The following is a 17,406-nucleotide window of genomic DNA, read 5'->3' as shown; positions in this document are numbered from 1 at the left end:
CACCAGGCTGCCCGCAGTCACGGGATTCCACCACAGGAGGTGACGGTACCTTGCAGCTCCCAGCGGCTGAGGGCTGAAGTCACAGAGGTGACTTCCACGACCTCCGTGACCAAATCGTAGCCTTAATTATGCCTATTAAAAATACTTAAGGACTCTATATAAAACACACACAGGAAAAAGAGTAATGATGAGAAAAGAGCCCTATTCCGGTTTTGGGTATATATGTTCAATACCTTGATGCAAAGCAGATGTGTCATTACACCCAGTCTAAACTATTTTGTAAAAATAAGTGCCAGTTCTCCTTGGCTAGTTACATGAAGAAGCACATCTGGATTTCTCAGTAATTCAAACATTGTCACTCAGGACAGGGAAGTGTACAAAATAACTATTAATGAAGGATGTATTTGGATTGAAACAGATGGAAGCGTTGCTCTTGAAAATTCCCATTTGAAATGAAAAATGATCACTATGACAAGGGAAAGTATTTTCCCATAGACTTGTCTACTCTATATTATGAAAGATGGGTCTAAATGATATACACTATATTGAATAATGCACATGCTTCTAGTCAGGGCCGTTCTTAGACCAAATGGCACCTGAGGCGAGGGACATCTTCACCCTCCTCCATTTGTTAAACTTTTGAATACCTTATTTTTTTATTGGATTTGTACCCCATTTCATGAATTTGACGCACAATTTGCATGTATGATATATCCCTGTCATATAAGACAATAAATTTGTACTCTAGGATCTGTAAATCTGTATTTATTCATGCCATATATAAGCAAATAAAAAAAATGTTTCCTCTAAGCCTATAGAAACTTTTTAATTTTAAGAATAACTGAAATGTACTAACATCAAGAAATTGAACTGTGCACCAACACTGGGGGGGGGAGGGGGCGGGCAGTATTAAATAGTGTTACAGTAGGTGACAGCCTTAGAATGTTAAACCTAGTCCTTTAGTTCAAAAGGTCGCAAACCGAAACACAGTGTCACAGAGATCCAAAGACTGGCCAATGGCATTTTCAAGCCATAAAACAGAAAGCGATGTCAGTCTCTCATCGGCCATCGTCGATCAAAGATATGTTTTAATGAACCTGAGATTCAAAAAGTTCTACTTGCAACTGTGACTGGCAGCGTGAGCGGAATCCTCAAAGCTATCCATACATTAGGAATAGCGTCCTTCAGCTCTGCATTGTGAGTGAATTGGAGAACTTGGAGTAGAGAGTGCTTCCCATGTGGCAAAATGTGATGGATGTTGTCCAGTTCGACATAGACATTATCATTAACATCTGAACACTCTCCATGTGTCAACATCTACTGAAGGTCTGTACCAATTGTTCACGAGTGTTTTCCTGTCTTACTAAGGTCAGACAACTGCCCAAGTCTTTTTGTGGTGCTTCAGTTGTTCGAACCTTTCTTCAATGGACACTCAAGCAGTGTCAATGAGTGAGCAAAAAACCCTCCCTCTTGAACTTTTCTTCCGAGCTTCTCATCACTTCATCTCTATCCTCGTTACCAAACTGTCTCTTCTTCCAATTAATATGCTTTTTCTGCGATTTCCTTGTCAGCAGTGATGGCACCTCTGTAGACCACAACATAATCAAGGCAGCTTCTCATCAAAGTAGTAGCAGTCACGACGGCAAAAGCATGGCAGAAGAACTAACAATATTTCTTTTATATTGTTGTTTAAATAGGTGTTTGATAGATATCTCTGGTGTCTCATTAAATATGTCCTTTATTAGTTGCTACTTACACTCTTCACCTCTTAAAACACAAGTACATTTTTCACAATTACACAGTAAAACAAGGTTTACAATATTGCACCTGGGCTCCAACTTCACTACGGTTTGTTTTTATATCTCACTAACTGACTGGCGATGCCCCACCCCCTCATATACCCACAAGGGCATGGCTGACAACATTTTAGGAGGTTCAAGGAAAATGAATTCTCAGAAAATCTGGAAGAGCCACAAAATTCCACAAAGGTTCAGAACATTCTAGGAGGTTAGTAAAAAATTAATCCACTTACAGAATATCTGAAATAGTAATACTCAAAGACCATCTGACCTGCATGGGGGAGAATTGTGGCACTATACCCTGGCCCTTTTGTCGCTAACAACAAAAATAGCACCCCAATCCCGGTGCCCCCCAACCCTGGCACCCTGGGCGTTGCCTCAGCACCACTGCTGCTATGGCCAAGAGTGTGGCAATCAAAAAGTAGCCACAATTGCCTAGCAACTAAAGGTGCAAAGCAGGAAATTCTGGCCAGGTGTGGTATATGGTCAAGGAAGCTGGGGGGTATATGATCAGAGGGGGGCTGGTGCGTGCTAAATCAGCACATGCCTTTAGCAGACTCCACTGTAGGCTCTTATGGAATCCTGACTGAAAATTAAAGCTGATTCTCTCAAGTGGACAATCCTGAGAGAAGGTGATGCTAAATCTGCCCTGAGGTTTCAGCGGCATGTTGGCATAGGGAAGTATAATTAGTACCAGGTTCAGTACCTGGACTGGTGGTTGGGAATGTGCCAATTTTTAATCAACAAATAAATGTGTAGAAGAATATATAATATGTGTGCCTGTTACCTCCAAAGGTTAAGAAGGTTTTCTTCCAATGAAAAACAATACAAATGAACACATTGAAAGAAAATGCCAATTATATTGTATCAGCATATTTAAAGTAGGCTTCCTCGTATCCTAATTTTCTTCATATCTGTTTCTATGCAGTGACAGTGTAAATATGGAAGAAGAACTAGTGCTAAAATAAACTAAAATAACCTGATCTAATTTACTTGGAACGTGCAACACAAATGTCTGACACGCTAATGAATTACAAACAAACAAACCACTTACCATCTTGTCTTAATGCAATGCAAACAAAGAATGAGGCTTGGTTTCCTTTGCCAACATTCTGCTATCAAATTCATGATTCAGCCCCTGCAGAATCCCTCCACCTTCCCACCATGAAGGAATACAAGGGGACAGATAATGGGGGCTCAGTCTGACAAGATTTAAAATTTCCCCTCACCTCACGGCCTAATAGGATCTCCCAATGCTTGTGGGTCATGTGCTCAGGTTTACCACAGAAACTGGAACCGTAAAGCCTCTTACCATGCTCAGAAGACACTAGACAGAAGTTAGGACCATATTGATTATCCCCATACAATTAGGGATGGGGGGTGTTGAAGGATGGGGTGTTATCTCTGTACTTATTATCCCCTACTTCCAAGACACAGTGAGAAAAGTGGAAAAACAAAACAAAACAAACAAATACCCGAAAAGCCACCTTGCCAATACTGCCCAGAAGAAAAAGTTCCTTTCTGACCCCAAAAGGTGATTGGGTTAGACCCACAACAAGCCTGGAAACCCAGCTCTGACAGATACAGCACTTATAAGGCAGGGGAGTGGGGCACCTTCCAGCAGCAAAAATGACTGTTGTGCCTGGGGATTCATACCATGGGGAGTGATGGTGGGGTCTTTCACTGGAGCCAATCAGCTCCCTCAGCCTCCTAAACTGGCCAGTGCATGCCCAAGCAAAGTGGAGATTCTACTCTACTCTCCAAAGCCCAGGCTCAAGTAGACCCACTATGTGCATGCTGAGCACTCAGGAGAGACAAGGAGGATAACCTTGGTACCCCATTGCCTTCTTCCAACCAGTACTCCAGGGAGTGGCCACCTCCTCTGCTGGTCTGATCAAATCACCCCTCTCAATCTCTTGCTAAAATAAGAAGGGATATTTGAAGATGCCTTTTCCCAATCCACAACAACTCCCATCAAACCATGTGCGAAGTAATGAAGAATTTGTCTTCTTGTCAGATTAAACAAATCCATGGGATAAACCAGGATCCAGAGGTCCATCCTTGATAACCATTGCTTTGTTCTGACAGAGAATGGGTTCTCACAGTATTCCAGCAGCACAGAACAATATTGTTTTGTGGTGGTGATGGGGTATGTGTGTGTGAATAACATGTTTCCTATTGTCTTTAAGTCTCAATTACACAAGTTCTACTATTTTGCCTGGCTATATAGGACTGTGCTCACATGCAAACACACACACACACACACTTTCTGAGATTCCATATACTGTAGAATAAATTGTGATCTTTTTATGCTCCTACATATTTGTTCTTGCATTTGCTGATTATGCATATGCTACATTTAAAACTATATAAGCACTTATGTTTAATTCAATTAATTCAATTTTTAATTTTTATATTATACTTGATGAGTAATTGTCATAATTTTTACAGCTTAATTTCTTCCTCAGTGATGATTCACTTATATGATCTATACAATTTCATAGATTTCAAAGCCAGAATTTATTCTGACCTCCATACCACAAGCCATAGCTCTTTACTCAATAATTCTTACACAGAGCCCAATTACTTGTGTATGAAATAGAGGATATCTTTTATATCCATATTTATATCTCCAAGCGATGGAGAATGTACCACATCCCTTGGTTATCTGTTCCACTGGTTAATTTGTGCCTTGTTTTCCATTTGAATTTTTCTAGCTTCAACTTCCAGTTATTGGATCTTGTTTCGTCTTTTTCTAATACATTGAGTGCTATCCTCAGTTATCTTCTCCTTCTATAAGTACTTATAGATCGTGATCAAGTCATCTCTTAATCTCCTCTTCAATAAAATAATAGTTTCACCTTTTTAAGTCTCTCAATGTAAGCTGTGTTTTCTATATACCAGTTCATTCTTTGAGCTCTCTAAACACACTCCTATTTTTCAACATCCAGTTTAAATTGTGGACACCAAAACTTTGTCACAGTATTCTGCCTCACCAATATTGTAATGAGAAGTAATTCCAGTTCCCTATCCCCACTCATTTCTCACTTTTTATATATCCAAGGAATACATTCGCACTCCAATCCACAGCATTCCACTGGAAGGCCATGTTCAATTTATTATAAACTGTCACCCATAAATCTTTTTTCAGATTAATTGTTTTCCAGGATACAGTCCCCCACCATGTAAGTGTGGCCTATGTCCTTTGTTCCTAGATATATGACTTTGCCTTTTGGCTCAGTTAAAACAAATGTACAATTGTGTCTCACACAGCAAACTCTCCAGATAGATCTGTAGAAATTTTAATTTAGTACTGCACTTTAATTTACTACTGCATTAACCTTTGTGTCACCTGCAAAGTTAATCAGCAATGATTTCATGGTTTCTTCTATGTTATTGATAAAAATACTAAATGGCAATGGGTGGAGCACAAATACCTTTCAGACTTCACTACCCCCATGCTTGTCCATTAAGAATTACATTATGAGGTCAATCAATTAGCCACTTGTTAATCCCTTTATTATATAATATATTGAATTTATATAGTATTTTTTTTATTCAGAATGTCATGTTATACTAAGTCAATCAGTTTGCAGATGACTAAATATATTATGTCAACACACTTACCTGTATCAAACTTCTAATTTAATCAAAGAATGACATAAAATTAATTCAACAAGCTCTAAAGTCCTTGAAACCGTGTTTTCTGTCAAAAAGCATGTAAAATTATATTCACATCCTGTAAGTCTTTATTGATTGAGATTTAGATTAAATTCACTCCTTTAAACAAGAATGATGACCATGACATCTAAATCTTATATACAAAAACAACATGTATGTATGTATGTATGTATATCCTTTTATAATGTGTTATTTTATAAGAGGCAAACAATACTAAGCAAAACAAATAGTAAAAAAGATTTTGAATAGTGTACTGTCCAAAGGCATGAGTGGGTACAGTACAGTTAGCAATATATAGAAGAAGTGTTTCTTTTTTACAAGGCGATAACCACGTCTTGGGCTGAATATACATGGAGGCCAAGGCTCCCCAGGTATTTTGGATTCAGAGTTTATTAGCCCAGGATACACTTACTGCAGCATTAAGAGAGGAAGCTCTATTGTTATTATTATGCTGACATAATAATAGGTTGGTATTATTAAGATGACATTTTAATAGAATATTAAGAATTAAAATGAAATAAAATAAACTATAAAAGCCTAAAAGCATTTGGTGCATCCTCCTCACTCCCCCATCTTATCCCCCTTTTCTCCTTCATTTCCCAGTCTCCCTCCTTCATATGTATCTTTCCCAATAACTCTTCTTATTGGCAAGTCTCTTTCTTTTAGATTAGGTATGCATATTTTTATATTATTTCAAAAATATATTTGGAAGGAGGAACTGGTATTCCATTGTAAACAACCAATATAAACATTATGAAAGTTACTGTGGGGACAACAGAGATAATGGAGCTCAGAAAAGTTTAACCATTAAAACAAACAAACAAATAAAACGCTTTCCCTTTTATCAGGTTCAGTCTCATTTAATTTTGTTTGAATATATTGTTGTATTTATTTATATTATGGAGTTTTTCTTCATCACTCTACAGATGTGAGAAGCTGAAGTGGTACCCTTTCAGAAGGAAAACAGCTGGAAAATTCTTAGTACAGAAGCTAACCAGATCAGAAGAATTACAGTAACCAATACCAAGTGTACAGTTATAGAGAAATGACCATGTAGCGATTGTGCAAGACCCTGCCTTCTGACTAATTAATATAGATTGTCAAGTATGGGATTTGCATACTGTAAAACTGCTCAGAAGATCAGTAATTATACGTATTAGTCAACAGAACCAATTAGTGCACAGGGAATTGTGCACCTAGGAAAAATGTAAAGAACTCTATCAATGACTGTCAGAATTCTTGCGCAAGGACTGGCTGAGACAATCCAATTTAATCATAAAATATTGTCATAATTATTGTTATAAATAAGTAGAAATGAGAAGACGCTTGTATTACTACTACTGTCATCAACAATGAGAATTTTTCAGATAATTCTCTTCTGTTCTGTTCAGGTTCTTATACCATCCTCATCATCATATCTGAACACTTTCCAATAATTTATGAAGCAACATGACTAACATCTGTCACATGTGGCTTTTAATTTCTTTCATCTTTTTCCCAGGGAAAAATATGTGTTCAATGAAGTGGTTTGTTTTGGTGGTTTTTTTTTTAAATAAATTATATATACACTTTGTCAGGTGTTTATATTAGAGAAGGCAAGACTGAAGAAGTACACTTTACACTTGCAGCAGAAGGTGATGAAGGTTGTGATGGTTCTTAATTAGCAGAGGAAGTAGTACAAGTCACTAGTAATACAAAATAACAATATTAACAGCACTTAGCTTTAGTACAAGATCATTTAATTTTGCTATGGACATTCCGGCTTTCCACAATCACTGAAGACCCTAAATTGAGAGATGTTCTATAACTATATAGGTTTTTAGATGGAATATGATGCTTATGCTACTGAATCTTCTCTTCCATGTGGAAAACTTATTTTAAATGAATGTTGTGTATTTGATTAGGTAATTACAGCATTTAGTTCCTTCACTGACTAGTTGTGGAATCGCACAACAGATTAGTGTGCTTTAGCTAGATTATTTCAGAAATGAATGTTCTCTTTTCAGATCTACGTAATGGAAATTTTTTTTCACTATATCAAATAATACATTTAAAAATATTTAAAATTATTGGCAGTATCTAAGTAAATTATTCTTAATTAGTCCATGAACGCAATAATACAAGGTTATTATAATTACTGTAATAACAATATGCATAAAAGGTACTTAATCTTTCTTTGTCTCTTTTGCCTTGGGTTATGGACTCAAAATTTTGTGCGGGTGCTATGTACAAAAATTTACCTGTATTTACTCCTCACTATGGTGTAATCAGAAAAGCATTCACACATGAGAAAACATAAGGGGAGTACAAAATGAATTAGACATGCCACTCCCAGCGACACAGACTGCAGGTCTAGTCTTGTTTCCATTGGAATCAAAGGTTGCCATTGACTTCAAAGGTATGAGTGATTGGCTCATTGTGTGCAACAGGTTGAACTTTACCCCTTCACAGCATACATGTATGTCTGAAAAATAACACCTTTCAACAAACTCTTTGACTTAATCTATTGTATGTGGATTACCTGTATATTCAAGATGAAACCCAGCAGCTGAAACACTAATATCAGACTGAAAGTTTAGGTATAAGTTGTTAGATGTGCTGTTGAGCAGTAGAGGAATTGTAGTTCCTGAAAAGAGAAAGCAAAATATTATTCCATTATGACGATGCTTCAAAGCAGAAATCCAGAGTTATTCATAAGTAGCTATATGATATTCTTCCAGAAAAATGTAAATAAAAAAGGCACAGAAGTTCACCGAATATACCGTATAACCAGCTTCAGCGAGAGGGCATCACTGTGGGAGTGTTGTTGTATACCAGTTCCTCTTAGAGATTCGATAACATGCTCAATGTATCACAGGCTTGGAGGAGAGAGCTGTAGTTACTAGAGCCATTTGGTCTAATTTGCAGGTTTCCCACTCACACACTTTTATTAGGAAAAGGAGTATTATTTATTAAGAGTGGCATAAAAGAAAGGTGCAAATACTATAATTACTATGATCTGAACAGTTACAATTAAATATAGCAAGCAATTCTTAACACATCTCCATTGCTAGTCAGCTTATTACTTGTCAATATCAAAGCACACATGGGTATTGAGGAGGATTTTGGAGGACAGAACAGTGGTCTTATAGAGTAGTTCCTGGATGACATTTAACAAAAAGGAAGGGGTGGAATGGAAGAAAGTACAACAAGGGTGTGGATGATCTAGAGAAGATACAAGCCATACTTTAAGAGATAATGGAGATATTTTCAAAGATAAATCAATGAATCAATCTGATACACACACTCTTCTGCCAAGAAACACAGAGAGAAACACTTCTTTTGGTTCTGGACTTCTGTGCTCTTCCATTTTGTGCATTGTGACAGCTATTAAGAGTTTTCTTTTCATGAGAGGGTTGGCTGAAGGTTGGGGAAATGGTGGATATTAATTGGCCGTCCTTTATATTAAGCTGAAATGCATGTTTTAATTTAATTCAATTTAATGGAGAAGGCAGCCAGAGAATAGGATGGTTAACTATTTATTAAAATTTCTCTAAGATCTGTGCCCTCACAAACCCTGTTGCAGGACTGGGGACTAAATAAATAGTAACATAAAAAAAACCCAAAAACCAAAAAACCAAAAACAGAATAGAAATACAGGAGTGTATTTTTGGAACCGAAGGCCATTATTTTTCTATATGTATGAAACCACGGAATCATTACAGCAGTAGGAGATGACATCCATGGGAATATTGCATGTACTTTGAGGCCCTCTAAATTTCACTCGTAATATATTTTAAAAAATCTTTCAAGTTTTCAGCATTACGATTCAAGGCCCTGTTGGCTGGAACAAAGGCTATAACAAGTGTGAACTGTCACTTTCAGAAGAAACACAGAAAAGAACTACAAAGAGCTTTGTGTTTACAATAAAGAGCTGCATCTATAATTTACTTGGTATACACTCTCCTCACTCACCTGAATAACTTCCAAGCCTTGGAGCATTGTTGTCAGCACCATCGTAAAAGTCCAAAGAATCCCAGTTGTGCTCTGTAGCAAAACTCACAACCTGCACCTAAGAATGAAAATGGAAGGCACAGAGTATGATTTAATTTACAGAAAAAAACCTGTAAATTATAGTCTGTGTCTACTTATGCCAACAGCAATCCTGTAGTTACAAGTTGTCATTCTGAATCATGCAAAAGTTGTGTAAAGCTATGCTCTTTACTGGGAGTAGAAAACCCCAGCTCGTGAAGCTAGCAAAAAATGTTTCTTTGGTTTTTCAAATCTCTGATTCTGACTTATAAATTTTGTGACCATTAGCTAGGACAATATGTTGCCTCTGAAAGGAACCACAGAGCCTTGTGTGCTAACTGAGGACACGCTATGGCTCGATGGATGATATTTGAAGACCACTGAGGGGGAAAATGGAACAAAAGGCCAGATTTATAAAGGTATTCAGGCACATAAAGACGTACATAAGAACATAAGAATGGCCCTACTGGGTCAGAGCAAAGGTCCATCAAGGCCAGTATCCTGTTTTCTGACAGTGGCCAGTGCCAGGTGCCCCAGAGGGAATGAACAGAACAGGTAATCATCAAGTGATCCATCCCCTGTCACTCATTCCCAGCTTCTAGCAAACAGAGGCTAGGGACACCATCTCTGCCCATCCTGGCTAATAGTCACTGATGGACCGATACTCCATGATATATCCTCCATGATAGTTCTTGAAACCTGTTTTGGTCTTGGCCTTCACAACATCCTCTGGCAAGGAGTTCCACAGGTTGACCGTGGTATTGTGTGAAGAAATACTTCCTTTTATTTGTTTTAAATCTGCTGCCTATTAATTTCATTTGGTGACCCCCTAGTTCTTGTGTTATGAGAAGTAGTAAACAACACTTCCTTATCTACTGTCTCTATACCAGTCATGATTTTACAGACCTCAATCATATCTCCCCTTAGCCGTCTCTTTTCCAAGCTGAAAAGTCCCAGTCTTATTAATATCTCCTCATACGGAAGCCATTCCATACTCCTAACCATTTTTGTTGCCTTTTTCAAAACTTTTCCAATTCCAATATATCTTTTTCGAGATGGGGCAACCACGTCTGCACAAAGTACTGAAGATGTGGGCGTACCATGGATTTATATAGAGGCAACATGACATTTTCTGTCCTATTATCTATTCCTTTCTTAATTATTCCCAGCATTCTGTTCACTTTTTTGACTGCCGCTGCATATTGGGTGGATGTTTTCAGAGAACTATCCACAATGACTTCAAGATCTCTTTCTTGTGTGGTAACAGCTAATTTAGACCCATTATTTTATATTGTGACAGGATCGGGCCAGATGGCTACAGGAGAGTAATTTTTTTTTGAAGCAAAAAAAAAAAATTATTTGCGTAACACACTTACACAAATCACCAAAGAAGATAAAACAAAACTATGCAACAAAACAAAAGCAAATGCAATGTATAACACAGCAGCCTTCAGGGGAGAGAAGTGTTCAGGCTTGCCTGGGCCCAGAGTGGGGGGGCTTCCTCGACACTCATGGTCTTCCACCCCCTCGATTTATGTAGTGCCACGACCAGTGTCACCAACTATTCCTCTCCTGAGAGTGCCTAAGAAGATGGGCAAGGCTGCGGGGTGGGCAGTTTGGGGCGGTGCATGCACCCACGTGTGAAAAGGCCCCTCCTAGGTCACGGTGATGATGGTATCCACAGCGGCAATGGCTGGGGCTGGGGTCTCTCGCTCTTCCCCTCAATCAAAGGGTCAGACGGAGGGAACCGGATGGGGTCACTGAGCAGAGAACCTCCGACAACGCCCACTGCTCCTCGAAGGCATCAAGGGAGTCAGTGGACGCCGCCCAGAGGAACTCCACCCGGATAAGTGAGTGTACTGAGGATCGGAAAATGGCCCTACAGTCGCAGGAAGCTTCATTGGCCAACCTCCTCTCTCTGGTTTTATAGATGGCTGTTTTAGCTAGGGCTAAGAGGAGGTTAACCAGGAGATCTCGCGACTTTGTGGGGCCACGGATGGGGAGTGTGTAAATGAAAAGGTGAGGGGAAAAATGCAGCCAAAAGCGTAATAAAATATTTGTGAGGAGCTGGAAAAGGGGCTGCAGCCTGGCACACTCTAAATATACGTGTGCCAGGGTTTCCCTCACCTTGCAAAAAGGGCAAGTATCTGGGATGGGGGTGAACCGCGTCAAAACACACCCGTGCTCACAGGTCCGTGAAGAAGCCTCCAACTGATGTCCCCGACGGGCCTCGGGACCAAGGTGGAATACAGGCTGGCCCACCGGGGCTGCTCACCCTCCAAAGGTGGCAGGAGGTCCCGCCACTTTGTATTGGGGCGGGACACCAGGGTGAGGGCATGAAGGGTGTGAAGCGTGAGTGTGTATAGATGTTTCCTTGGCGCGGTTTGGAAGCTGACCGGCTGCACTTCATGCAGCCAGCTCGCAGTGAAAGGGTGAGGGGTTTGTTGGGATCTACGGGGTAGGGGCCCAATTGAAAGGTCCAGTGGGCCTGGGGTAGAGGGTGGGCGGGGTGCACCCTCGCGAAGGGCTTGGTTGAGATAAGCCCGAGCAGCGGGCATCAAAGCAGCCTTCACCTCCTGAAGTACGCGCCGGGGGATACGAGGGCTGGAGAACCCCATGTGCCGAATGAGCATCAGGGGATCCAGCCAGTCTCCCCAGTCGTAGTCCAGGAGGTCTCCGACTCTCGTGACTTCCACCAGGACCAAACTCTGGCGCACTGAGCGGGACTCTGCCACCTGCACATGGAGCTGGGGGTTGTGTAGCAGGGGCTCCGCGAGGAGATCTGCTCCCATGGTGGCCGTCGCGGACCTGGTCATTGAAAACAGTTTCCAGGTCCGGAGGAGGTCCTGGTAGAAGACCGGCAGCCTGGAGAGGTCTCGCGGAAAACCTCTCGGACAGAGATAAAAGAGCTGCCGGTCGTATCGGAGCCCTTGGAAGCGGCGTAGGAAGGCGTGCGCCAGTATGCTCCACGTCGAACTACCTGCACTATAGAGGAGCCTCTGCAGGGCCTGGAGGCGGAAGACACGGACCTGAGTGTGCAGACACTTCAGGCCCTGACCTCCTTCCTTCAAGGGTAGATGAAGAACCCCAACAGGGGCCCAGTGCATTCCTGACCAAAAGAACTCCAGAATCGATGTCCGGAGGTTGGTCAGGATACCCGGGGCCGGGACCAGGGTGTTGAGCCGGTACCAGAGCATGGACAGGACTAGTAGGTTAAGAACCAGCGCTCTCCCTCGGAGGGAGAGACATCGGAGTAGCTTCGTCCATTTCCGGAGCCGCTCTATCACCCCGCCTTCTAAATTTTGCCAGTTCTCCGGCGGACAAGGGTGCGTGGCAGAAAGGTAAATGCCTAGGTAGAGCAGCGGATCCGCGTTCCACTGGATAGTCTGAAGTGTGGGTGGGAGGGAGTTCACCTGTCACCAGTCCCCCACCGCCAAGCCAGAGCTCTTGACCCAGTTGACTCGGGCGGAGGAGGCTGCCGAATAGATGGCCTGGCAAGCCTCCACCCGTGCCAAGTTGCCTGGGTCCTGGACCACGAGGAGTACGTCATCAGCATACGCCGACAGGACCAGCTGCAGCTCCGGCTCCCGCAGCACCAACCCTGTCAACCTCCTTTGGAGGAGACAGAGGAAGGGCTTGATCGCCAGACCGTACAGCTGCCCGAGAGGGGGCATCCCTGCCATACTCCTTGCCCGAAGCTGACCGGTTTGGTCAGGGTCCAGTTGAGCCTAACCAAACACTCCACGGAGGCATACAGCACCCGGAGAAAACTCACAAACTGAGGTCCAAATCCAAAAGCCTGCAAAGTGCCCAGGGGTTACCCATGGTCCACTCTATCAAACGCCTTCTCCTGATCAAGAGACAGGAGGGCGAACGACAGACCGTCTCTATGCCCGAGTTCCAAAAGGTCCTGGACTAGAAATAGGTTGTCAAAAATGCTGCGGCTTGGGACAGTGTAGGTCTGGTCTGGGTGGATCACGTCCGCCAGCACGGACCCTAGCTGCAGCGAGATTGCTTTCGCTACGATTTTGTAGTCCGTGCTAAGGAGTGAGACGGGACACCAATTTCGTAAATCGCGCAGCTCCCCCTTCTTTGGCAACAAGGCGACACCGCTCGCCTGCACGAAAGAGGGAGGACCCAGCCCTGCAAAGACTCAGCCCAGACAGTGGAACTCCACTGTCAGCCCGTCCATGCCCGGAGATTTATTGGTGGGCATGCGACGGAGGGCTTCCGAGAACTCAGCCAGGGTGAGAGGCAGCTCTAGTCGGTCTCGGTGGCCCGCGCTGACCGTAGGGAGTTCCTCCCACAGCACCCTGCAAGGTCGGATCCAGGGAGAAAAGGCTTGTGTAGAAGTCACGGGCCCTCCCACACATCTCCACCGAATCCGTGAGGGGGGGTGCCATCTTCTGCTAGAAGGCAGGTGACGTGTTTTTTGGCCCCCCTCATTTTCTCCAGGGCGTAGAAGAAGCGGGAGCCGCGATCCATCTCCCGAAGGAGGAAGATGCGGGATTGAACAAAGGCATCTTGGGCCCGATGGTCCTCAAGGGCCCGGAGTTCCTCCCACTTCTCCCGGCACGCTCCGCAGAGGAACGGGTCCCTCTCCATCTCTAAGACCTCCCGTTCCAACTGCTCTATCGCCGCATTTCTCCGTCGCCTGGTGCCCTGGGTGTAGTCACGGCAGAAGAGCTTGGCGCGCACCTTCCCTAGATCCCACCATCGCCGCACCGAGGGAAAGGCACGCCGCTGCTCTCACCAGGCCAGCCAGAACTCCCGGAAAGACATCACGAAGCCCTCATCCTCCAACATGCTGTTGTTAAAATGCCAATAGGCTGGCCCCGGCCTCTCTTCACGGAGGGAGGCTGTTATGGTGGCTAGATGATGGTCAGAAAATGAGGCCGGCCGAATGTTGGAGGAGTGGGCTCGTGAAAGATGGAAACGTGATAAATAAATACGGTCCAACTGGGAGTGGTGTGACCGATGGGCCTCCACCAGGACAAAGGTGAACGTGGAAGTGTCATCCGGGTGGTGGTCACGCCAGACGTCCACTAGGGAGCGATGTTCGACTATTTCTCGGAGAATGTTCATGGCGGCTGGGCTCAGCTCGGTCCCCGAGCGGACCTGCTCCTCGAGGGTGGTGTTAAAGTCCCCTCCCAGGACTAGGCACTCATGAGAATCTAGGGTGCTGAGGAAGGCAGACACCCGCTGATAGAATTGCGGCCGCTTCGGGCTCGTTGTCAGGGCATAAATGTTAACGAGGTTGATCATGAGACCCTCCATATGGACTCGGAGATGCAGCAGGTGGCCCAGCACGGCCTCAGTGACCCCTAGCACCACGGGCTGTAGGTCGGGGGAGAACAGGGTCACCACTCCAGCCTGTCGAATCGTGAAATGGCTAAAGTAGACCCCGTCCCCCCACTCCAGCCGCCAGCTGTCCTCGGTGGTCGGATCCGTATGGGTCTCCTGCAGGAAAACCACAGAGTACCCCCTCTCCCCAAGGAAACAGAGCACTTGGGACCTGCGGAGAGCCATCCTACAGCTCGGGTGTTCAAAGTTGTGATAATGACAGGCATCATGAGGAGGGCTGGGGGGGCGGTGGTTCCTTGTTGGCGGGGGCGTTCGCGGCCCCTAGCGGGTCATGCAACAATCCGTGACCCATCCCGTAAATGAATAAATTATCACGGAAGCTGCAGACACGCCCGTAGGCCGCGGCACCTTGCCTTCCTGTCCCTCTACCCTCCCTTATGAGGGCCCTTGTGGCTTGGAGGATTTGGTCAAAGTCCCCCCGTCGCTGGAGAGCTAGCTGTACCTTGTTGCGGGAGCCACGGGTGTCTTCTAAAAACTCCCGCAACGCTTTTTGCAGCTCATGGGGGGGTGGGGTTGCGATTTCCCGGTTATTCCCTGGTGGGGCCCTTGGTGCAGCCTCGTGGTCCACTGAGGCGGGCAGGCAGGGTGTGGACCACAGACGGGGCCTCTGACAGGCTAAAGTTATTAGGTCCGTCTGAAGCCTTGGGATAAGAGGGGGTGGCAGAGGGAAAATTGTAGCTCCTAATGGATCATGGCAGGAAAATGCAAAGGCTGCTCCTTAGGGGGGATCCACTAAAAAAAGGAAGGAAATAACCCCAGGGGCGGCAATAGCATTACTGGAGGAGGTGGATTGGGCAGGGACAGGGGAAGAGGCGAGGTTGTGGGCTTCGGGAGGCAAGCAGCAGAAAGGAGGCGTCTCCCGATCAGATTCCAGGGTTAAGGGGGTGGGGAGGGGGCTCCCAGTAATGCCAGGTGCAGGCTCTGTGGTGGATTTGGCAGCTACGGCATCAGGTGGTGGACTACCTTCTGTAGGGTCCCTGCCCGGGAAGGCGGTTAGAGGAAGGGAGCATGGGGAAAGGGGAACTGGAGTGAGGTTGCCCAGATCGAGGTCAGCTGGCAGAAGGTCATCCTCTCCCTGGGTGACCGGGGTCAGACCTAGGGCCTCCATCTCCTCATACATGGAGGAGAGGTCGCCTTCCGCCACCCCGGGGGTCTCCCCTCTGCCGACCGCCTCGACGGTCACCTCGGGGTTCGCAGGGGTTTCGGGTGATGTCTGAGCAGAAGGGGCTTCCCCAGGGGACTCGGAGGGGAGATCCTACCTTCCAGTGCTATCGTGTCTTCCCCACCTGACACCAGCGGATGGATCTCATTCGTGGGCAGAGCGGAAGGCTCAGTGTCAGTGCCCTCCTTCTTGGTCTTCTGGAGGGACTCTGCATCAGATGGGTAAAGCGGAGCTCGAGCCTTCCGCTTGCCTCGCTTCCCCTGGACTAGGCTCCAGCCCTCCATAGCATCGTCTGGGGGCTGGTTAGCAGGGGTCGTGTCGGGGGGCAGAGGCGATGGCTTAGGGGCTGGGGGGGGGGGTAACGGAGAGGCATGAGGGAGGGAGGGTTCCCCTTGGGGTGGGCCCTCTCCCATGCCCAGTAGTATCTTTGTTGCGCCCTCCTCCATAGGCTCTGCCAGATTGTTAGCAGCGAGGGCAGTGCTCCCTTGCTCGTCTGGGCGTTGTAGGGGAGGTGTCCCTTGGGCCCGGGCGGGAGTAGCAGTGGATCGAGCAGGAGGAGAGGTGGTTTCAGGTGCCGGGTGGCCAGGGGCATCGGCAACGACAGAGCCGATGTCCTGCCGGGTCTCGGGGGTCTCGGGTGCCCCTCCCCGCTGGGCCAAGGGGCAGTCTCTTCGGACATGCCCCGCTGATTGGCAGAGGTAGCAATGGGCCTCTCCAGTAGAGTAGTAGACCCGGAAACAGGCTCCCTGGTAGGGGACTAGGAAGAACCCCTCAAGCGCCACTCCATCATGTGCCGCCGGCAGCGGTAGAAGCTGCACTTGCCGGCGGAACGAGAGGACGTGACGGAGGGTGGGGTCCTTGCAGCCCAACGGGAGAGAGCTGATGACAGAGATGGATTTCCCCAGGGTGGAGAGAGCGGGTAACAGGGCGGCATTGGGTAAAAAAGGAGGAACAGAGATCAGGACTAGGCGGACGCCCAGGTCCTCTAGCGGCTCCAGGGGGATGAACACCCCCCCACACCGCCAGGCCCTTCTCCACCGCCTCCTGGGCGGCAGCCTCCGAAGCTAAGAAAAAAACGACCTTCCCATACATTTTGGAGGCCGCCACAATAGCCATGGGTCCTACCACCTTCGCCAACGCCTGCACGTATGTCTCCACGTGGGGCGAGGCGGGCACCAGGAGGCAACGGACACCGTGTCTCCTGGTCAAGGTGGGGAAGGGGCCCTGGCCACTGGTGATGGTAGCGGAGGCAGTGGGTGGGCGAGATGACAAGGCGGCAGGCAGGGGGGAGCCTGCCACCGCCCGGGCATACATCCTGGGGGCCGGGGGAGGGACGTTCACAGAGCTGGTAGAGGGACCAGCAGGGAGGGACGCCATGGTCGATGACGA

At 45.8% G+C, this 17,406-nt stretch overlaps 1 protein-coding gene across 1 annotated transcript in view; it reads right to left on the bottom strand.

Annotated features, from left to right (window-relative positions):
- Nucleotides 1-17,406, bottom strand: part of CSMD3 (CUB and Sushi multiple domains 3) — a 1,169,988-nt gene that overhangs the window by 191,404 nt on the left and 961,178 nt on the right. Inside the window, exons 37-38 of the mRNA XM_074943928.1 lie at nt 9,435-9,531; nt 8,002-8,106 (exon numbers count right to left, since the gene is read on the bottom strand). Coding sequence (XP_074800029.1) covers nt 8,002-8,106; nt 9,435-9,531 — 202 coding nt within the window. The remainder of the gene's footprint in view (nt 1-8,001; nt 8,107-9,434; nt 9,532-17,406) is intronic.

Source organism: Natator depressus, chromosome 2 (assembly GCF_965152275.1).
Source record: "Natator depressus isolate rNatDep1 chromosome 2, rNatDep2.hap1, whole genome shotgun sequence".
NCBI classification, from domain to species: Eukaryota; Metazoa; Chordata; order Testudines; family Cheloniidae; genus Natator; species Natator depressus.
Note: the sequence above shows the minus strand (reverse complement) of the source record. Positions and strands in the feature narration are given on the sequence as shown.